The sequence below is a fragment of the Lepidothrix coronata genome, unplaced genomic scaffold (genome assembly GCF_001604755.1).
Source record: "Lepidothrix coronata isolate B3197 unplaced genomic scaffold, Lepidothrix_coronata-1.0 Scaffold113, whole genome shotgun sequence".
NCBI classification, from domain to species: domain Eukaryota; kingdom Metazoa; phylum Chordata; class Aves; order Passeriformes; family Pipridae; genus Lepidothrix; species Lepidothrix coronata.
The window spans coordinates 1,312,987-1,335,807 of record NW_016690293.1 but is presented as its reverse complement, the minus strand read 5'-3'; the positions used below and the strand labels follow the sequence as shown (position 1 = coordinate 1,335,807).

At 35.9% G+C, this 22,821-nt stretch overlaps 1 protein-coding gene across 2 annotated transcripts in view; it reads right to left on the bottom strand.

The window, feature by feature from the left end:
• Positions 1 to 2,119: 2,119 nt before the first annotated feature.
• Positions 2,120 to 22,821, bottom strand: part of SMC6 (structural maintenance of chromosomes 6) — a 39,688-nt gene continuing 18,986 nt past the window's right edge. For both annotated transcript variants that reach the window (XM_017824806.1, XM_017824807.1), the window contains exons 11-28: positions 22,644 to 22,739; positions 21,495 to 21,641; positions 21,054 to 21,142; positions 20,381 to 20,545; positions 19,212 to 19,390; positions 17,963 to 18,164; positions 17,712 to 17,826; positions 16,544 to 16,704; positions 15,268 to 15,403; positions 14,101 to 14,181; positions 12,165 to 12,335; positions 9,919 to 10,056; positions 9,023 to 9,168; positions 8,199 to 8,324; positions 6,722 to 6,827; positions 5,300 to 5,452; positions 3,865 to 3,962; positions 2,120 to 2,552 (exon numbers count right to left, since the gene is read on the bottom strand). In XM_017824806.1, the coding sequence (XP_017680295.1) occupies positions 2,444 to 2,552; positions 3,865 to 3,962; positions 5,300 to 5,452; positions 6,722 to 6,827; positions 8,199 to 8,324; positions 9,023 to 9,168; positions 9,919 to 10,056; positions 12,165 to 12,335; positions 14,101 to 14,181; positions 15,268 to 15,403; positions 16,544 to 16,704; positions 17,712 to 17,826; positions 17,963 to 18,164; positions 19,212 to 19,390; positions 20,381 to 20,545; positions 21,054 to 21,142; positions 21,495 to 21,641; positions 22,644 to 22,739 (2,418 nt within the window). In that variant the 3' untranslated portion in view covers positions 2,120 to 2,443. The remainder of the gene's footprint in view (positions 2,553 to 3,864; positions 3,963 to 5,299; positions 5,453 to 6,721; positions 6,828 to 8,198; positions 8,325 to 9,022; positions 9,169 to 9,918; positions 10,057 to 12,164; positions 12,336 to 14,100; positions 14,182 to 15,267; positions 15,404 to 16,543; positions 16,705 to 17,711; positions 17,827 to 17,962; positions 18,165 to 19,211; positions 19,391 to 20,380; positions 20,546 to 21,053; positions 21,143 to 21,494; positions 21,642 to 22,643; positions 22,740 to 22,821) is intronic.

The following is a 22,821-nucleotide window of genomic DNA, read 5'->3' as shown; positions in this document are numbered from 1 at the left end:
GAACAATTGGCTCATGGGTTGGGCACAAAGAGTTAAAGTGAATGGGGTGACATCAGACTGGTGACCTGTCACTAGTGGGGTTCCCAAGGGCTCCATCCTCAGCCCAGTTCTCTTCAACATCCTCATTAACGCCTTGGACAGAGGACTCAAAGGAATACTAATTAGGTTTGCCAATGATACTAAATTGGGCACACTGCTGGCTCATGTTCAGCTTCCTGTCAATCCAAACTCCCAGGTCCCTTTCTGCCTGGCTGCTCTCCAGCCACTCTTTCCCCATCCTGAAGCGCTGCAGGGGGTTGTTGTGGCCAAAGTGCAGGACCCGGCACTTGGCCTTGTTGAACCTCATGACCTTCTAACAGGTTCTTCTAGCCCCGTTATCCCAGCAGCGGAGCAGCCAGGTAAGAATTCGTTCACGAGGCTGGTGGCTGTAATCTCTCCGCAATTCCCAAAGTTCTGATGGGCTCAGGGACTGGGTAACTTCATTCTCCTGTCTGATTTACTCTCTGCTTCTCTAATGTGGAACTGCTTCCGCTTCCTCTAGTGACTCACCAGCTATTTGTCCTGCCTCCCCTTCTTCTCTTGGAGGCACAGGTGGGGTAGATCCTTCTCCTTCTTCCTCCCTTACTAATCGCAGAGGTAGGCCTGTAGGTGCTGTAGATTTCCTTACCCATGTCTTCATTTTCACTACAGGGGCAATAATGACTTCAGATGTCGTAGTTTGGGTCTCTGTCTCAGTCATAGTCTTTTTAGAGTATCGAACTGCAGCTCAATAAGCACAGGCCAGGCCCCAGTACAGGGCAAGAAGTTGCTGGGTTTGATCGGGGTAGGCAAGGCATCCTTCCATTAAACAACGTGTCAGTTTGTTGGGGTTGAATACTTGTTCTGATGTGAAGTCCCAGGCAATGGGGGGTGTTAAACACCCTAAGAACCTGCCTAAATTCATCCACATGCCCTGCCACCCAGGAACTGGGGCCTTTAAGGCACATCTCAGTAAATTCTCTCTCAAAGGTTGTTTTGTCCTGCAGCAAGGCAACAAAGACAATACTACAGTCCCCAATCCCCATAACGTTCTCATAGTGTTGGTTATAAGCAGTCCCATGGCCAGACAACTCAAGTAAGAGTTAGTAAAGATCATTGGTACTTTCATTGCAAAGCCATCTATGTCAAAACTAAAAAGGGAAAGTAAGTTGTATCCGTCCCCCTGGAGGTCTTTCAAAGTTCCACATCTCAGAAAGACTATTAGTAAAAGTACAAGTATAAATACTAAATCTGGGTGTAAGGCCATGTTTTATATTAGTATGTCCCCAAGTTAACAAAAACAAAAAGATAAGCAAGGCAGTGTTTATATAAACAACCTTTCTTGGTAGTCCTCCCGGGTTTCAGCACCAGAATTGTTATTGTTTACCTTGGCTGAATGCCAGGTATCCACCGGGCCTGTGCCCAGCCTCCCCCTGCAGGAGAGGGGAGGAGGAAAGACGGAAAAGGAAAAAACCTGCGAAACCGACCTTGCTAAGAAAGGCGGTTTAATATTTACACAGAGAGGAAAAAAACTACAAGCACTATACACCCAGAGAGGAACTAACAACTTCCCCACGAGAACGCTCTCCTCCTGCGAAGAAACGGCCTGACTATTCTGTGCAGCCACCCGGAAGAGAAGAGAGAGGCCTTGCTTCCTTCTCATGTCTTGTATATCAGAGCTGACGTAACATGGTATGGAATTGCTTATTGGCACAATATGAATCAGGTCATCTATCTAGTTCCTTTTCCCTTCCAGGAAGGGTAACAAACCCATTACAGTTTTGTAAGCTCACGTCCAAAGAAACTCAAACTCTTTAGGAAAAGAAATAAAAGGACTTGTTTCCACACCCAGAGAATATACTGCAAATAAATTTTTCCCTTCTCTAATTATGAAAGTATAAGTACTAATAGTTTCTCATGTTCAGTTGCTGTGGTTCCAGTGGAAAATCAATGAAACATGTTTTACTGCATGTATTAATTAGCACATGTTTAAGAAATAAAGCAGAGCTAGGAAGAAACCAGTATTTTTAACTTAATGCTAATTTTAAATGTGTAGAGACATTAAAACATTACCACAAGTATCAGTTCATCAGTTCATGTTTATTAAAATATTACTTAATAGTTATACAAAATATATTTCAACTTTTCCAGAAGAAAAAACAGAACAACTGATAAAAAAATTTTATTAGTTGGTAGCTAAAAATATCAACTGAACATTGAAAATTTTCTCATCATACAAACTCTATCTATTCTTGGTCTGTGCACACACAAAGTAAATTCTTTAAAAATTAATAATAACAATACAGAAAGATCTTCCTGAGAGTATCTAACAAAACATCCCCTTCTTCAGCATCAGGAAGCAATAACTTTATATATATTATTCCACATTTGTGCTCAATAGTATGCCATATTCACAGAGAGATACTTATTGATCTTCATCACAGTCTGTCCTATTTTGGAAATTCAATTGTCTTTGGCCTCTTTCGGGGTCTTGCAAGCAGAGAATTCGAATATGGGGACTCTTAGGCAGAGATCTAAAAATAAAGTATGCATCATTTAAACAGTGTTTCTTCTCCACAAATTTAATATTTCCATTTGATTCCTTCCATTACATATTTTCCTTAAAATAACTCCATCTTTTTAATTTGACCATCTTAAAAAAAAAAGCAACACGGGGTGAAATTCAGGCTTCACTGAACTGATATTGGACCCAGACTTCACTAAAAGCTTCAGGTAAAGACAAGGACTGATTTCCATCATGTGATTTCTAACAATTAGACTAACCTTAATTAGAGAAAAGGTACTTTTACAAAAAACCTCCAAACAAAACAGTGATGGAATACCATTTGTATTTGCCTTACAGATCCTTATAGGCACTATATACACGTGCAATCACTCGCATGCAATCACTAAGAATGAGCAAAGTTACTAAACATCCATTTACATAGGCTTCTACACTGATCATCCTAAATTATTTTTTCCTGAAGGTGCCTCCATATCTGTTAAATTTAATATTTGCTGAACATGCAACATGTAACAATGTAACAAAAGCAAACTGCACTTGAGTTATTAAACTTTTAAAAAGTAACCACACAAAAAATTCCTGTATGCTTATTAGTTTCAGAAAATCTCCACAAAACCATTTCCACTGAAATAAAAACAGAACACTACTACCCTATTTTTTATATACTCTAGTGAGGGAAGACAATTAAAATAAATCGACTTCATTTTGAAGACTGCTTAATTACCCTCTTCAGGCTTCACTGGTTACATTGGGTTCATTTAGCTGCACGGGGTTAGACAGTGACTGCTCCCTTGAGCTGGGCATGGCTTTACCAGGGACTTATGGAGGTTTTGGAACAATTTTGAGCTACTAGATCAAAAATTCAAAACATGGTGTAAGTTAGGAGTCTCTAGATCAGCAATATTAAAACTCATAAAATAAAATAAACTCAAGTGACAAACACCTTGAAAGTACTGTAGTATTAATAGAAAAAATGCTACGTCTTCTGTTAATTTTGGGAGGGGAGAGGGACTACAGGGCACTAAACAACAAGGGACCTGCTTGACAAAATAAAACATTTCAAAAAGTTGTTTTACTTAAGATAAACTGATTCAAGTCCCACTGAATTACCATATTAACAGACATTAGGTAAAGAGGAGTAAAAAAAATATTAAATTCCGAGAACTATCAGCACTGAACTGCCTAATTGTTGATGTTCTACTGCTACAAAAAGCAAAATTTCTTTCTCTTCATATTTAATTTTTTCAAGTTACACTTCTTGCAAGAGAACTTAGTAATTCCTTGTAATTTTTCTACCACAAAATAAAACACCATGGTATTACCTTATGCTTTGGGGAGTGAACAAAATGAACTGTCGATACTGCTGAAAATTAGCCCTCTCCAGAATCATATCGATGGCAATTCTTCTGTTAAGCATGTCCTAAAGACAAAAGATTTATCAGGTAGTAATGTTGACCATAGTAAGCACATCACAAAATATGATTCTAGGAACACTTACCAGAATTAATTCCTATACAGTAAAGGTTTGCTAAAGAAAAGTCTGATAACATCTAAGCTGGAGAAACATTAGGGTTAAATTCTAAAAACTAAAAATTATAGTCTGGGAAATTCTTAAACTGTACTTTTTAGTATCCATGGACAATGGAAAGCTTCTATCAGAATAATCACATACTCCTACTCACTGTTTTTCAATCAGCTAGGATATACATGTAATACTTCTCACTTTATTGATATGCTAAAAATGAAATGTATTTTAGTAGAATAATGTTTCCGGTAAAATTCTGCCCCAATAATACCTGAAAGGATTTAAGAGCTGCATGAAACCTAAGATATTATGGAGCTTGTTTTTATTAGGATTATTACTGTTATTATCATCTATTTTGAACACAACCTTTTGCATCAGGCTTTACTGAAAGAGATGCACAATGGGAAGCTGTTTCTAGCAGAGACTAACAAAGTTTTGCTGCTGTAACTGTTCCACGTGAAACTAGGGATCTAAATCTAAAATTCTTTATATGTGAAGTATATTATCTTTTTTCTCGTCTAGGTCTGTAATTCTCAGTAAATAGGTGATTGACACTGAAGACAAAATTAATGCATTTCCAACTTTGTTTCATAGAAGTAATTATTTTCTAAAACAATACCACTCTGCGTATTAATAAGGAGCAAATACATATTTAAAAAAAATTTAAAAATTGGTTAATGTCCTATCCATGGATGCTGTTAACAAAAATACAATTTACCAGTTTTAGATGACCTTAGTATTTATTATTATTCTGCATCTCAGCATCTTGGAAAGATGCTACTAAGTGAAGTATAAAAGGACTTCCTGAGTAGCAACAGTGAACTCAATTGCTATACTTGCTCTGAAAAAACCCCCACATTGATCTCAAAATTGGCAGAAACCACATGCCAAGCCCAGAAAGGCACAGCAAAATGCAGAGGCAACCTGTGACAAACACAGTAACAGCTGATTTATGATTTTTTTGCTGAACAAAGGCTTGAGCATGTACATTAACAGAAATGCTCATATCTCTGGGCACCAACTTCAGAAACAAAATAAGCTTCAAAAGACACTAAACAAAGTGAACAAGATCCCTAAATTTTGGTTTGGGGAATTTGGATATTGGTTTGGGGCTTTTTATTATTTAGTTACCAGTGGTGGTTTTAAATCTAACCAAATACAAGTAACAATACAACTATTTGACAAATTTATATAAATCGTAGTAGGAGATGTAGTTTAAGTTTAAATTATACCATGTAGACATCAAATTCATCCAAGCATCTGAAAGGAGAGTCCGTGATGTTCCACAGAGAAAGAATGTAACAAACTGTGGAGAAGGTACGTTCACCTCCTGATAAGGCTCTCAAATCAGTGAGGGAAGCTTTGTCTTCATCTCCAAACTGAACCTTGAAATAAAAATATTAAAGCAATTTTTAGACATGAGACACAGACTTACTAACAGAATCATAACTTTAACAGCAAATACATTATACATGAGCATATCACCTGAGAACAATTTTCTGCAGCTCACTGCAACTGCCATTCTGGAATGGGATGGCTCCTAACCATTTAATAACACATTTCTAGGATCACTGCAACTTCCTCTATCACAGTAAAATACAGACTGAATGACTATGCCAGTGTTTTCTTATTCAATTCTTTATTTTTGATAGCTGTTAAACAATGGTTCATAAATGTTAGCTAGTGTAGTTACATTACAGTAAAATCCAATGGTTACCAGCTACAACAGAATATCAGGTAATTGATTTACAGTGGAATTTTAAAGGCAGAAGAGTTTCTTTACTGGAATGTATGAAACATGGTGAACAGCCCTTTGGTTCCATTGATTAGGATGACATCTTGTGGCACTCCTGTAAGATAAAACTTAGGCATTTTCTTGTCCTGTTAATTGCATTACCTTTAACAAGTTCAGCAGGAAAAGAAAAATTATTTTGGAGTGGGATCTTTTCTGGGGGGGAATTGTTTTCTTTTTGCAATTTACCTTCCTTGACTAAATATAGATCTATTGTCAGAAACATGAGATATTAGCTATTAAAAATATTTATTTTGATGAAGTCAGGTAATGATTTGATATTTTATGGACTGAGTTTGATTCTTCAGATACATGTGCTACACCTGTTTAATTAGGACTGCAACAACATGTATTTATGTTGTCACTGCATATTTTTCCCCTTAATTCCTAAAACTGAAGTCTCCCACAGAAATAAAAGTATATAAACCCATGACTTTTTGGGATGTATGTTAAAAGATACAAAAAAACCCCCACAGTATTGAAGCTTTAAGTCACTAAAAGTTGTTTAAATAACAACTAGAGCCATTACACAATCACACAAATAATGAACTTCCTATCAATGAAACAGGAATGAGTTACTTTGAAAGACTTTCTAAGATGACTCAGTAGTGAATTCTTCTCCTTGGTACAAGACAACAATCTAAATTTATTTCCTGTAATCTAGCACCCCACCCATTTAAGATGGCAATGTTTTTTATTTTTTGCTAGTTTTCAACAACATTCTACAGTTTACTGTATCACAATTTGGAGAGAGAAGAACAATTTATTCTATCCTTTGCAATACAAGCCCTAGCACCTGAGATCAAAAAAAGTAATAATTAATTACATATTATGATAATTGAAATTATATAAAATAACTTACAGTTATGGAAAGTGTCTCATTCTTGTGATCAAAAAGTATTTTTCCAGAGCAACCTCGAACATGCAATAATCCCTCAAAGCTGCTTTTGCACCGTATAGAAAGGATACTTAAATCAAGCAAACAAGCATTAGGTCAGCAAGTTTTACAATACATAAAAAAGTGACAACAGATGTTTATCAACAATCCCACATCATTAAGTATTAAGGCCTGCTCCATTAATAACACTTTCCCCAAATCAATTATGCTCTTAAGTGGGTGACATTCAATCCTTAACATCTGCAGAGAATCACTGACACAAAGCAAGGAGGTAAGAAATCCAGATGTACATTTTTGTATTTTCTAGAATTTGTTTTAATAGACCGGAAGCTTTTTACACCATTTTTCCAGAACTTCAACAGACAATTACCACATTCCACTGCTCCCCTATGCAGTACTAGGACTGCACAGTAAGGAATTTACATGGCCTTTGGTAGATTCTGGGAATTAAAGAGAGTTGTGTATTAATTTCTCTGCCCACCCCCTCAATTCTAGCATATTCTAGCCCAATAGACAACACATGACAGTTCGTCCAAGAAAGAACTATGGTTCTTTAACACATTGTAAGGTGGGATTCATGCTCAACCTTGGGCACCAGGCCTAAGATTCAATTTGACATATGCGGGCACCATAAGGCAAGTATCAGATTCTGGAAGTAAATCTTGCCCACTACTATCTCTGTACTTCCACCTGCAAAGATTGGGATTCTCCTCATCATCACTATTTGTCAGGATCATACTGGCATCTCCCCCAAATCCAGATCAAAAAGTACAAAAATGCAGAGCGAACAAAGATATGCCTAATTTCTGCTGAAGGGAATGATAGATGATGAAGTGCTGCATTGGAAAAGAGACCATCAATCCTTTTAAAGGGAGGCCACCACAAAATCTTCATGGATACATATAGGATACTAAGGAACTGAAGCAAGAAAGAAGAGGTGCACTCCCAGTATGGAGAAGAAGCTGTCAAATTATAGAATCTGAATAGAGATCTTCAAATTTTTTCAGCATATGGCAGAGAAAAAGTGCTTGGCCCACAAAGAAATTATGTGAGCTCAGCACCAGTAATTATATTCAATAAAAATGGGTGACAGTCCAGATTATTTCAATTCTAGAACGTTGATGATATTCTACTGACCAAAATCAGCACTCAGACATAGCTGCCTTGGATGAAGTCAGCACAGTCGAGGTCTTTGGTGTGAAGCAAAATAAGCCTCCACTATCACACTGCTTCTCCAGCTGTCAGTCCAGGCTTCCTCTAAACTGTCAGGAATGACAGGACTGAAACTGAGAGCAAGCTTAGGTTACAAAGATTGTTGTGAACACTGGCCTAAAGACAGTGCATTCTCACTGGTCTGCTCTTTAATTTTCACCCTGGAATATGGGAACATACTTAGATGTCAGTTTATCTGAAACCTGAAATTACAGTAAAATTAACTCACCGTAGGAATTGCTGATACGCTTTGACCCTCTCTGCCATGATTCTTTCCAGCACTCTAAAAAATTTCTTTAAATTCTTTACTTTACTGCTTGCATCCTCATATCTTTCCTTTGCATCATGAAATTGCCTGTTTTGATTAACAGAAAGTTTAGTTAGCATGCATTACATTAAAACTAAGCTATTGTTGTATATGCTGAAAATCATTTTGATAAAATATTCAAATGAAAACTCTTTTGTAAGAATTTATGTTAAATCTAAAAGCATTTGATTGTCAAATAAGACACTGTTAACAAATAAAAAATGGTCAAAAATTAAATCTTATTTCTATTTTTAATTCTTTTGAAAATAAACTCTGGCATCAAGGAGAATGAATGATTGGGTTCCCCATGCTCAAGAATATCCGAGGGGAGTTCTCCCTTGCAAGACACTGTATTCAAAACATCAAGTAACTTTCTAACTTCTGCATTAGTTACTCAAACTAGAAGTATGATAACACTCAATGCATCAGAGAACAATGGTGAGTTATGTTTGTGTAGTCATAACTGGGATACTTCTGAACACTAAGAGGGTACCTAATTACTGGTAATGTCATATATATAGTACAGCTGCTGTTTAAAATCACTGGAGGGTTTTTCAGGACTCCTAAATCTGTTCAGTACTGATTTAGGTCTGCGGTTGACTGCGAATCAGTACATTTCCATACCTTCACACACAGCTTAAGTACTAAAAACACACATAAATGCACAGTGAGTCACTAAGAAAACTCCTCCTTCCCCTCTCTTTTCCATCTTACCTGAACAACTTTACACAGTTAAGATGACTTACTGTATTATTTCTTCTCTGTTTCCATGGAGACTAGTTTCTGATTTTATCTTCTCTCTGAAGCGATTCATTTCTGCATCAAGGCTCTTAACAGTCCTGCTGACCTGGATGCGCTCCGGGTAGATTTGCCTGGCCTGCGCCGTTTTTTCCTAAAGTAATGTTTGAAGCTCAACTAATTGATACATTTTTTTAAAAATCTGTTTAGTCCTCGCAATGAATATTTTAGGCTATGGAAAAACACGGTCTCCAAACAAGACAATGTTTTTGTGCTGCTCTTTGTGTATTCATCACAGAAAACCCAGTTAACAATTTTATTAACGATATTTATAGGTAGATAGTTATTTCAGTGCCAAGAACTGTATCCATCTCAGATTTTTGATAATATCACAGTTATTTAGCTAATACAGATAAATAAGGAATGGAAATCACCATAATTAAATAGTCTTCCAAAAGGCTTTGTGGATGTCATTTCCAAGTTAGTTAATAAAGCTTAGCTAAGCCTTCAAAAGATCAGATATGGGGTCTGTACAATGAAAAACATAGCATCCAAGAAACCAGAACAGGATTATTCAATTTAACTTAAAATGCAAATTTTAAGGTTAAGTCATTTTTATCTTCTCATTGCAAAAAACAGAAGAAATAGTCCTAGATGGATAATCCCTAGCTTATCTGTCAAGACAGAAATTGTGTCCTGCCAGAAAAAAAGAGGCCTCAATTCACTTACACAAAATTACTTTTACTTGATTCTGAAGGTCAGGTTACGACATACCTGAGAGAATACTCAGTGTAGCTGAGTATTAACATGGTCTGTATGTCACACAACTGGAATGATTTATTATTAAATATTAGAAGGATCATGACCATCTGATTTCAATAAAGAAAAAAAAAATCACACATACCTCTAGTTCCTTTTCTTTGGCAGCCAGCAATTCTTTGAGCTTTTCTATGCAAGCCAAGTGTTCTTTCTGTTTGTCTGCATAGTGCTGCAAATGGCGTTTACTGCTTTCCATTTCTGACTCAGCCTGGTTTAATTCATCCTGTTTGGAACAAATCATGATGAGAGCTGTTTGGGGTAGATTCCTGAGAATCTCTCCACATGTTTATGGACTTATCACAGGTTGTTTTTAACACAGTCTAATTGATTTTCCTTTCAGTAAGATTACTCCTTCTAGAGTCCAGGAGCTTTAACAGCAGCTTATCAGAGAGTCTATACTCAATTCTGACAAGGACATATTAAATACATGCAATGATTTTAGGAATCATATCTTGAAGTGATGTTTTATTCTTTGAAAAAGCCATCCTTTCTCCTAAAACTCAAAAATATATATTTATTTTTTACACTACATTCTACCCAGAATTTCTGATGACTGTGTAAAGACATCAACCAGAACTGCATTTCTGTGTGAAAATTCAGTGTCCTGTTATACCTGTAATACAAAGTCATAGAATTATAGAATAGTTAAGGTTGAAAAAGACCTTTAAAATCATCAAGTCAAACCATCAACCCAGCACCACCAGCATAAACACCACTAAACCATGTCCTCCAGTGCAATTTCCACACATTTTTGAATGCTTCCAGGGATGGTGACTCCACCACCTGCCTGGGCAGTTCGTTCCACTGTTTTACCACCCCTTCTGTGAAAATTTTTTTCCTAATATCTAATCTAAACCTCCCCTTGTGCAATTTGAGGCCATTTCCTCTGTTATCTGTGAGAAGAGACCGAGCCCCACCTCGCTACAACCTCCTTTCAGGTAGCTGTAACGTGGTAAGGTCCTCCTGAGTCTCCTTTTCTCCAGGCTAAACAATCCCAGTTCCCTCAGCCGCTCCTCACAGGAGCTGTGCTCCAGACCCTTCCCCAGCAACTTCTATACTATATAAGTGTTGATACTGTTGAAGTGATATATCTTTCCAGAGAAGCAAAGAGGTACAAAGAATGACATAAATTAAGGCATAATTTTCTTCCTCGTCCCTGTCCACTAGATGGCTTAACAATCAACAAGAAAAAAAACCCAAACCAAATAAAAAAAAACAAATAAAAACCACCCTGAACCCCCAAAATGACAAACAAGAAAACCAAACATCAACAACAATAATAGATGCTCTTACTTTTTTCAAATCCTATCTTAAAGCCACAACTTACAGGTTATTAAACAACTGTAGAACACTTAACAACACATCTAATTTAAAACCCTTTCAGGAATTTTAGAGCCGCCCTCTATTGTGTTCAGTGTTCCAAATAACAAGCAATAATAATGTTCTCATATTCTGAATAGGTCTATTCTCTTTTCTTACACAGTGGTTCTTTTAAAATAGATCATATATCTAGAATTTCCATATTAGATACATTAGAACATATTTATTGGTTGCTTTCCTGACCTCTTTCCTTCCTCTTTTGTTTGCTCTTACTTTTTTAATTTGGGCTGACTACATAGCAATATACAGTTTAAGTGAGACATATAAGAAATTAGGATAGTGATCCTTCTACATTTTTCCTCATTCCATCCTTCTACAAGTTTACAATACTGTAAATGTGATGGACTCTTATTTCTGTTTTCCATTTTCAAACCATTAGTTCTTGCCAATATCACATTTTCCATGTCACCACTCTGCTATTTATCTTCAGTCTTGGTATTTCTCTGCCTTTTACAGGTGCCTTCTGTAGTCTTGGATAATTAAAACTAGGTACTGGTACCTTCTGGGATTATGCAACTTCATAGAATAACAACCACTTCATACAGAAGTTCAAATGCTATTTCAAGAAATAAACAGTTATGAACATTCTTAGCCAAGGCTTCCTAGAAAGAAACAAGCCAAACCAGCAAATACGATGCACAAAAACGGAAAGCCAAGGAAACTATTTTTCCTTCCTTTTCACTCCATGGCTAAAGATACCTGGAAATGAACTCTCTTTGAACATAAAACACTACAGCAACTACACTTAACAACCAACATCACCTTCAAAATATTGCCAAGATTATTTCTCAACATGCTCTAGATGGAATGCTCCATTTCCATTTTATAGGCAGACCTTAAGTGTATGAGGAAGCAGTACGATCTTTTCTCCTGCCTCACCTCTACTTAACCTGATTCTCCTTGCCACACAAATGGAGCAAATTAAAAAATACAATATGAAATTATTATTACCTTAATTGGACCAGCAACAACTTCTACTTCATGAATTTTTTCTTTCACTTCTTTTAATTTTTTTTCAGCTTCCAGGAGAATATTTTTCAGTTCTTCCATTTTTCTGCTTTGTAGTTGCATGTCTTCTTTTACAGATTCCATCTTAGCCTTATTTTCTTCAGCTTCATCTTGCTGTCAAAATATATTAAAGTGAGGAATAATAAAAGGAAACATACATTTGTAAATTACTGTACCAGATTTTAATTTTACTATCAGGGTACAATATTACATGAAGTACTCTAAAATTCTAATATGAACATGAGCAGCTCAATGTAATTGTCATGAAAGCCTAAAAGAAGAGACTGACAAATCTTGTAGGAGACCACTAAATCAAACTCCAAAATAAAAGTGGAATTTCATAATTATAAAGGACTTTATTAGGGAGTTGTGACGAAAAAAATGAAAAGAATAAGGAAACTTCCTTCAGGATCCATGACAGAATATGTACATACAGTATACAAAGGAATACAGGAAGAGTAAGTGGATTGTTGTTGTTATTTAGAAAACAGACCATTCCTAAGGAATTATCACCATACATACTTTCTGATTCACAAAGACAAATATTGCAAAACCTGGGAAAAATACGTAAATGAAACTTTGTACTGCTGAGTCTTCTTCACGATCAAACAATTGTTAAATCAAGGTAGCAATGAAAATCAATACCAAGTGAAAAAAGAGCAATTAATCCATAGTAGTGGTCAGAAAGCACAGAAAACACAAAAACCAAAATCCAAGAAAGGAATGAGGAGAAGCAAATACATACATCTAACAGCTGCATAGGACCATTAACAGAAATCAACTGTAAAAACGTTGATGTTGAACAAGCAAGTGTCCAGTAATTTTTAAAAAGGAAGATATTCTCCTACAAAAAACTAATAAACTATCTTCCATCTCATCAAATAATATACTTTTTTTAAAAAAAACCCAACAGAATTAAATTATCTGGAAAAGAGAAACTCTGTAAGAGCTTTCAGAATCTGTACTGATTCTTTACTTTTTGAATAAATTTTGAAATGTTTAGTTACATACACATGTGTGTATACACACTGAAAGACAGACTACCGAAAAAAGGGTGAGTTCGTGCCAACACCAGATGCAATTAAAGCAAAAAAAAATCTGGTCAACTTAGACTCTTGTTGATCCCACATAAAACAGTGGGGAAACCGCCATGGAATTTAACTGAAACAACTGCAGTCAAGATTACTATTAGCAGCATAATTCTCAGAATTAAATCTTGGCCATCTACACATCAGCATATTACAGAGCAACAGTTCAAATTCACAGCCACCAATACACAAATCACAATAGATCATCAAAAATTTTCTCTATTCTTAAACTACTTTGCACACATTCTAAGAACACACTGATAACAATAAGAACTTTGAAGGAACCATCATCCTACCATATCCGTCCCTAGGGCAATACATGAATTTGAAATTTGTGCATGGTGAAGCTACAGCAAAGGAAGAACCTGTGGGTTCAGGGCAGAGCAGCTGTGCTGTGGCATTAATTATGCTTCAGGGTAGCCTTTACCTATGCTTTGATGATGCCACTTCTGACCTTCAAACCTACAATGTCACTTCTCCCTAACCAGAGTCTTACAGCACTGCACGTCTGGAATGAGGAAAGAAAAAGGCAGAAGAAGAAAAGGAAGAAGGGGAAGAGGAAGAGAGAAAGGAAGCAAAAGATCAAAGAGAAAGATAGAAAAAAAGAAGGAAAATATTTTTAAAAATCACCAAAAATAAATAAAGTCACTCCGTTTACAGAAATGTTTACAATGTCAGAAAGTGTTACATTCTTGACTATTCATCCAACTTTGCTTATTTCAAAACACTGCCAACATTAAAAGACATCATTTCATATGATGATTAGAGATAATTTGATAATCTATTCTTACTAATATACGGATGTCCACTGACTGGTGTTCTTCCACATTTTCAAGATCTACTATTTCTCCATTTGTTGTTCTTATTTTTATCTGAAAAAAATCCAAACACATCCTTAAGTTAACTAAAGAGAAAAGTTCACATTTGTTCATTTAAGTCATCACAGAAGATATTTGATTTTTTTTAGTTTCATTAGTGACTAACAAAAGACAACTCTTCACACCTACCTATGGAATTAATTTTCATAAGATATAACTTGATCTGAAAGTCATGTGCACTTTAAATCATTATTTCATTTGTATTTAACATAAGAATTGAATAAAATACATTTTATTTTTTCTTCAAATATTTATCTTCAGCATTTCAGTCCACATGCCAGTTTTTTTGCTGCTTCTTATTTGTAATTTACTGAATATAGCCTTATATAGCATGTATTAGCTTACACTGCCTACCTGGAGCATCACTGGCCACCACAAATATATATCACAGAATAACAGAATATGCTGAGTGGAAAGAACCTACAAGGATCATCGAGTCCAACCTTTAGCTCTGCACAGGACCATCCCCAAGAGTCACACCATGCGCCTGAGAGTATTGTCCAAACGCTTCTTGAACTCTGTCAGGCTTGGTGTTGTGACCACTTCCCTGGGGAGCCTGTTCCAGTACCCAATCTCCTACCTAGGAGTACCAGAAAACACAAAAAGGAAGCTAACAGTTGTAAAATGGTTTTAAAGAAATTAAAATTAAGAAAACTTAAAGATGTGACATGTCCCAGCATACCAAAATGGGATAAGAGTCTATATGAAGAGCATGACAACAAGCAAGATTCTGGGAATGAAGAGGCAAGCCTCAAGAGAAATAAAGGAGAAGGATTATATGGTATAAGTGTCCGCTCCATGCACTATTAGTGTCAAAACAAGCAGTAGAAATTTGTGAGATTTTGCACAAAGGGGAAGAAAGATATCAAACAGAAACAACAGCATATGTTAGGACTGATGTCCTATCATTCTGTCCTAAATTATGAGAGTATATTAAGAACATACAAAACAGGAAAGCAAACAACAAAAGTAAGGATAAACATTAAAAACTATCACTCAGTCAAAATACATTGCAGGAGTCAAAATGAAATAGGGAAAGACTGATGAGTTTCTAAAAACTAACACTGTTCTTATTTTTACCTGTAGTTCTTTTTGGTGTCGTCGATGACCATAAAGATGATCTTCATTTTGCCTAATCTCATTTTCAATGGAATATAAACGTTGCTGAGATGCTGTCAGCTGTGCCCTTTTGCTTTCAATCTCTTTATCCAAGTGACTTTATAAACAAAGTGATATTGAGATATATTACACAGGTATTATTTATGACACACACAGAAAAACACAAAAATTACGCGAATGACAAGACAAAGCGTAAAAATGCACTCTTTTTCAACCAGCCTACATCATTCCTCCATGGCAAAACTAGCAATAGAATTCCTGTCACACTTTGAAAGTGTCCTGGTTGTTGCTATTACTATGCATTTCTTATTCCATTGCTGTTTGTTTTCAGTTAACTGTCATCTCAACTCATAGTCTCTGCCTTTGCCCTCTCTTACTGGAGAGGGGTAAGTGGAAGTGGAGTGGCTTATTTGAGGTTTAATTCCCAGCTGTTTTTTTTAAACCACTACAGAAAGTTAAGATAATCTTTGAGTGAAGTTCATTATATACCAACATGAAGAAAGTATAGTTAACAGACATATTTAAAACTTTTGAGTTCATAGAAATTAATTTTAACATTCAATTCAGTCTATACTATCAGCTATTAATACTAAAATTAAAATATTTACCTAATATGTCTCTAATATAATCTGAGCCTCAAAAGTAATCTGTTGTTGCCAATTTGTTTATTGACAGTTCTTTTGCAATCTCTGAAGTATATTTTGCTTTTTTAACTACCAATAACTAAGCAATGAGAGAGAAAAACCTTAAAAATATAAAAGGTGAGATACCTGCCATGAATGAAGTCAAAAGCCTGAGAAAGCACAGATGCAAAGTTTGAAACCAGTAGTAGCATATGTGCTAACAACTTTGGTTTGGAAAATCAAGCTTCCCTTACAGTAAACTATGACACCACTGTTCAAGTGTTAGATTTTAAAAGAAACAGCTTTGACTCCATACTCATTTTCTCCAACTGTAAACTAAAAAAGAAGGTAGAAAGATTTCCTGGAGTATCCAGCACAACAAATCCTTACTTGCCACAAGCTGAAAGATAACTAGATACAATGCAGCTTTGTACCTATCACAGAAAGGCACTGAAATAAAGAGATTTTCTAGAATTCTCAAGAGGGAAGTGTAAATCTCGGAAAGAAAATGGAGAGATTAGAGAGTAGTGTACATGCAAATAGAGAAATAAGCAATTCCACTACTCATGTCAACAAGTACAGTTTTTACAAACACAACATTACAAGATGCTAACCTTATTTCTGCTTCAACATCTTGACTAAGGTACTTGGGTCTGGAGTAATTGGAAGAGTAATACCGTCTTTCAAAGACGTGATCACCTTCACCAGTGAAAGCTTCTTTACAGTTTGCTGGGGGATGACTGGACTGCATTACCTCACGAGCTCTACGGTTGCTCTGAAAAGCACAATGGCCTTATCATACCAATAGAAAAGCAACAACAATTAAAGATAACAATTTAAAAGTTGTCTAGATGCTCTCATCCAGAAATAATTTCAATTCTTAATGAAATAAGAAATACAGTAATGAAAGAATGTGGAAAAAAATTTATAATGTCAAGAATCTACTTTTCTTAGTTGAACAAGACATTTCTGTTCTCAAGAACCCAGCAAGTCTAGCTACTCATTTATTTTATTCTTTTACAAATTTATCTACATTTTAAATTCTGTGGTCTAATCAATCCCTTGTAATTTGCCATGGGAAAAAAAAACCCCACTAACCAAAAGGTTACTATGCACAGTGTATTTAGTAGTCAGAAGTGGAATAAACATACAGGAAACCATCTTCCAAAGCAAGGTATGAAGTACATCAAACAATATTCAATTAAAGTTTAACATCAGTAACATTACCAAAAAACATGTTCCAAAAAAAAACACTGACAGTGCCAGACTAAGTGGTCACAAGTGCCTTTGTCCAAGGCAATAGTGTTCTCTATTCAGAAGCATCAGTTCTTCCACGCAATACTTCAGATTCAATTGACATAGTTCAGGCAGGGCTCAAAGATGGTAACATTATGAAAATCAGTGATTAGGTAAGGTAGGAGGGGAATAACAAATCTAATATTCCTGCCATGAGAAAAGCCTAGAAAGTTCAGCTGTACATACATTTAGTGACAGCCATGTTTGATAAACAGTCAGCTCTGCGCTCGACAGAGCATGAGCTGCCTGTTTTCCAGTAGGAATGCCAGAGGACAAACTGGGACGAGAGATTCTGGAGGAAAATAAAATCCACAAAAAGTAAGAGTCGTTAGTTCCATCAGGGTCCTCACCTCTCCTCAGGCAGGAAGGGAAACAAAACTTGCTCTACCCTTTTATCCATTACAGACACTACCAATGAAGGTTCCAGATGCTCCACACAGAGAAAACAAGTTTCTTTAAAGACCAACAGGGAGCCTAAAGCCTTACTTTAATCAGCAGGACTTTTTCTATACCCCTCACATCGATCAAACAATTGGCAACCATTACATGATCTATTTCCAATGCTGTCAGTACTGATGGGAATTCTGGATGATAAACAGCTCTGAAGAAAAGAAGAAAAAATATCATTTATAAAACTCACAAGAGATTCTTAAAAAAAAAAAAAATCAAAAATAGTTCTTTTCAACTAATAATTTGAACCATGAAGGTTAAGCAACAAATTTCAAAACATAACTTACCTCGGTCTAACATCATAAATTTTATTCTGGAATTTATTTACAATTATTTGCGGTCTAAATCCATGTGGATAATGTTTTGACATCAGTAACTGTAGAGTTCTTTCATCGCTATGATTATCACAGCAAAATGCATGAACTAGGCCCTTTAAACAGGCTTCGACAGCCAAGGTCAGTTCAGGATCTTTTGGATGAATGAAAGCACCTAAATAAACATAAGAGGCAAGGCTTTAGGAGCTGTGTTCCACGACAAAACATTCAGTAGGATATTTTTACTAATTGTTGTCTTGTGCTGCAGGTTTTTTTTAAGAGTCTAAAATAAATCTTTCTTACAAATAGAAAAAAAAATTAAGAAGTTGACTAAAAGATAAAAAACTCCACAACAGACAAGCAACCCTGAGAACATAAATATATAATTTCTGTTCCTAGAGACACATACACATAGTTGGAGACCTACATTTTCTTTCAATATTTTTGACCGGTGTCTACTAACTTCCATTTAGGGTACCAATTTTATGGCACCTCAGCAGTAGTGTATAAAGGCAAAGATGGCTTATCAACAATTTAATGCTTTAAGGATGAAGGCAGTGGAACAACTATGCTGCAACTTAAACATGAAGATTTCCATTATATCTATCACCTGTCTTCTGTAGTACATGTTCTTACTCTGCAGTAAATGCCACGTACTTTAGTACTTGGCCTTCACATCCAGAATATGCTGAAGTCTTTGCTCCCATTCACAAACTGAAAACAGCAGCCACTGTCAGAGCTGGACAGAAAACAAATAAAGGCCAACTTCCCAAGAAAATCTCAGCTGGGTCTGTCTGAGTTGATCCACCCAAAACATCTCGAGTTTGACAAGCCCACAAGTCAGCCACTGGACACTTTGAACAAAATCTGTCTAAGATCTGAATAGTGCTACCCACCGAGGCACCCAAAGCACAGCAGTCTGATGCTTTGGGGGTGTGGGGGAGTTGGAGGGGTGCACTGAAAGTTTGCTATTTTAGCTACATAAAATACCTCAACTCAAACAGCTGGAAAGTGAGAAAAACCAGAAGATGTCAGCAAGTTCATGACAGGAGCAAAAGATAAACTACCAGGATAAAACTTTTAGTTCTGGAAGTACAGAAGAAAAAGATATATCTGAAACTCCTTAAAGAACAAATAATTTTCCTGAAAGACCACTGTTTTCATTAGCAGCCACACAAGAAGTCCTATGAGAAAACGTGCCTGTTTCAGCAGTTATTCTTACCTATAGGTCCAAGAGGTTTTTTGTTAAAGTGCCCTTGCTTATAGGCTGTTTCAACTGCTTCAACAAATCCTGGTATATGTGGTCCAAATCTTTTCAAAGTATCTGTTTTACTGTCTTTCAGCTCTCTCAGCTGTTTCTGCTTGGCATCCAGTGCTTGTTGCGCATCAGCGTTTTCTCTCCTAAGAGAACAGAATTTTTTTTCAGTAGTTATAGAGCCTTAATTGGACTAAAAAAATTATAAAGCCTTGTCTTTCAATTCCTAATAGCACAGTGTATCAAGATGTCAGTAGTTCAAAGTACATCGAGGTACAGTGAACATGCAACAATATTGTTATAGTTTCAAGAAACATGAGACAAAAAAGCAACAGTACTTTGCAACAGTTTTACAAGGCTTTATTTCTAAAAAATGATAATAAATTTATTTTATTTCTAATGATATGCTTCAATTTCACTGTCTTCTAAAAGACTTTCAACAGAATACAAAGTAAGAATTGGTTATAATAATTGATAAAAGATGTTTAAACTAATACACCAAGTGCAATAAGCAACAATTCTCAAATCCCTCAAGACAATAAATGACATTGTCATAATCCCCTCTGATAATACTGTTCAAGTTCGGGTTTCCAAATCAAAGCCAGAGTGCTTTGGTTTTCCAGCTTGGGTATGGACTAAATTGGTACTTGAAGTACTTGCCTCAAAGCCTCTATGAATGTGCCTTAACTAGAGATGCAATAATTACTCCTAAGTGTATATATTTTCTTATAATGTTTTACATATCTTGTGCCATCCTATCAGGATATACCAGTGTATTAAACTAACAAAAAAAATTTCAATCATAATCTGCCCATAGGATGATAAGAGAGTAAGATACAGATAGTGGAAAGAAGAAAGAAGGATATTAAACTGACAGCATGGATTTATAGCAGGTTTTAAATTACTAAAAACTTTCACTTTTAATGACAAAACAGTTTTCTTAATTTTCCAAAAGTTTTTCAATTAAGTCATGGAAGTGTCAAAGAAAAAGTTTGGCGAGTGCTAAGATAAACAAGGGGATAAAAAGAAAAAGGAACTGGAGCCTAATACTTCAGGGAACGCAAGTACATAACAAGGGATCTCTCTCTATAACTTAAAACAAAGGAAAACAGTTAGATTCAAAAAGCCTAACTTACCTGACCCTGGCATGTTCTTCCCTACACTTATATATAGCCTGCTGAAACTGATCCATCTGCTGAGCAATCAGTATTTCTTCGTCACGGAATGCCTTTAACTGTTCCCTTAAGTGCGCAATTTTCCTTTGTCTTTCCAATTTTTCAGGCTCTGGAACCTGATTAGCACTAGAAAAGAATATACTTCAATATTTTAACACCATACTGATGAATTATAAATGACATGAACGTTATTACTTGTAGCAGACAGAAGATTTATGTATCAGAAATTTATGTCTAACATTCTGTGCATTTACAAAATCTACAAAGCATAAATCCCAGTTTTTATTTATTTTTTTTTTAATTTGTAATCACATGTAACTCTCTCCAGTTACATTCCTATTGCATTTAGTTTAAGGCATATTTGTTTTGTAACATCACAGAAGCTAGAAAATGTCTATTATCATTACAAAAAAATAAAAAGCCTTTTAGCTACCCAGTTACCTCATCACATCCTAGTCAAAGTCTTGGCATGTAAAGAAACAGGATCAGAAATATTCAAATATTTAACTGGACCCTGTAAGGTTTAAGTAAGTATTTCATATTACTGCAGGTTTTCTCATTAATCAGAAGAGCTCGCTGCTTTCACACCTGTATAATAAACATACATCATCATCATCACTGTATCTGTATTTACCTGCTTTTCAGTTCTTCGATTCGTTTACACAGCTGTTCGTCGTCTTTTCCCAGACGTTTTAACTCCGTTTTGAAACGATTATAAACCACCTATGAAGGAAATAGGATACAGTAATTTAAGAAATAGAAGAAATCACTTCAAAAAGAACTACACTTTTGAGTAAATAAATACCGAACGGCACCAAACCAGACAAACATAACTTGATTTTCAAGAATTAAATTTATTTATTTATTTTGACCGAAGTTTAACACTGATTAACACCTATATAAAGATATAAGCCCCAGGGCCCCTGACCAGAAACTACTTGCCAGTTAGGCAGGAAATTCCACCTCTTTTGAACTGCACTATGGATTTAGGAAGCCAAGACAAAGATGCAGGAGTACAGAAGGGTAGAACATGGACAAGATTAAAGCTTTAAACTGGTACAAACTTTTCGCCTACCTCGATTTCATTGACTGCTTTTCTTTTTGCTTGCACTTCAGCCTTCAAAGAAATACACTGAGGATGAAGGGCTTGTGCTTCTTCACTTACTGTTTCTAATCTGTCTAGTATTGCTTTGTACTTTTTTTCTGCTTCATTCACTTTTACCTTTGGTGAAAAAAGAGAATGATATACAAGTAGTGATGGAGCAAAATTTTTCATTGCCACTACAGACATGCAAAGATGAAAATTAATAAATGGACATTCTCAGGAAACCTACAGACTACCAAATCTGTGAAGTAAACAGTAACCTTTTTTTCTGTCTCATGGTTTACTCAAACACAGGACTCTTGATACAATAAGGCCAAGTAACATGACATCAAAAGAAGTTAAGCCAGTGTCTGGACAATGTTCCTTCAGTACTACACAGACATGTTCATCCCAATGCAAAAATGCCTCAATTGTAAAACAAATACTTAAAAACAAACAAACCAATCCACAATTTTTTTTTTTTTAAAAAGGAAAATGCTAATAAAGAAAACTTGGAGAAGAAGTTTTAATAGACTGAAAAGTTTTGGGGCTGTTCAGCCCAAAGAACAGAAGAAAAAGTTTTGTGGAGACCTCATATCAGTCTTTCAGCATCTGAAGGGGACTTACAAGGAAGCCTGAGAGGAACTCTTCATCCTTTGTAGTGACAGGATAGGAAGTAATGGGTTCAAACTGAAAGAGGGGAAATTTAGATATACGGAATGAATTCTTTCCCATGAGGGTGGTGAGGCACTGGCACAGGTTGCCCAGAGAAGCTGTGGCTGCCCCATTCCTGGCAGTGTTCAACATCAGGCTGATTGGGGCATTGAGGAACCTGATCTAGTGGAAGGTGTCCCTGCCCACGGCATGGGGATTGGAACTAGATGATCCAAACCATTCTATGATTCTAAATTCACAATAATGATGCCTAGCATTTCTCTGTAAAAATATATATTTCATAGGTGAATATGAATATTTGACAAAATTACTCTTTCTACCTACAGAAGTCTTAAGAAGTCAAAGACTTACAAAGGTCTCCTGAAATCACTGATCTTTTCTGTAGGCAATGATACCCAAGAAAACCTACATGACAGATCTCTGAGGCAGGGACTAAAACTAGAGTGATTTAAACTGTATATGTACCTGCCATTCTTCTACCTTCTGAATAAACTCTGTATTTGCTTCTTCAGCCTTGATGCCTTCTTTGATTGGCTCTATTTCTTTTTCCATCTCACTCACCTAAAAAGAAACCTATATTAGCATGTATCAGAACATCAGCAACAGACTGAGAAAGAAGTATATTTCATACAAATAAACATAT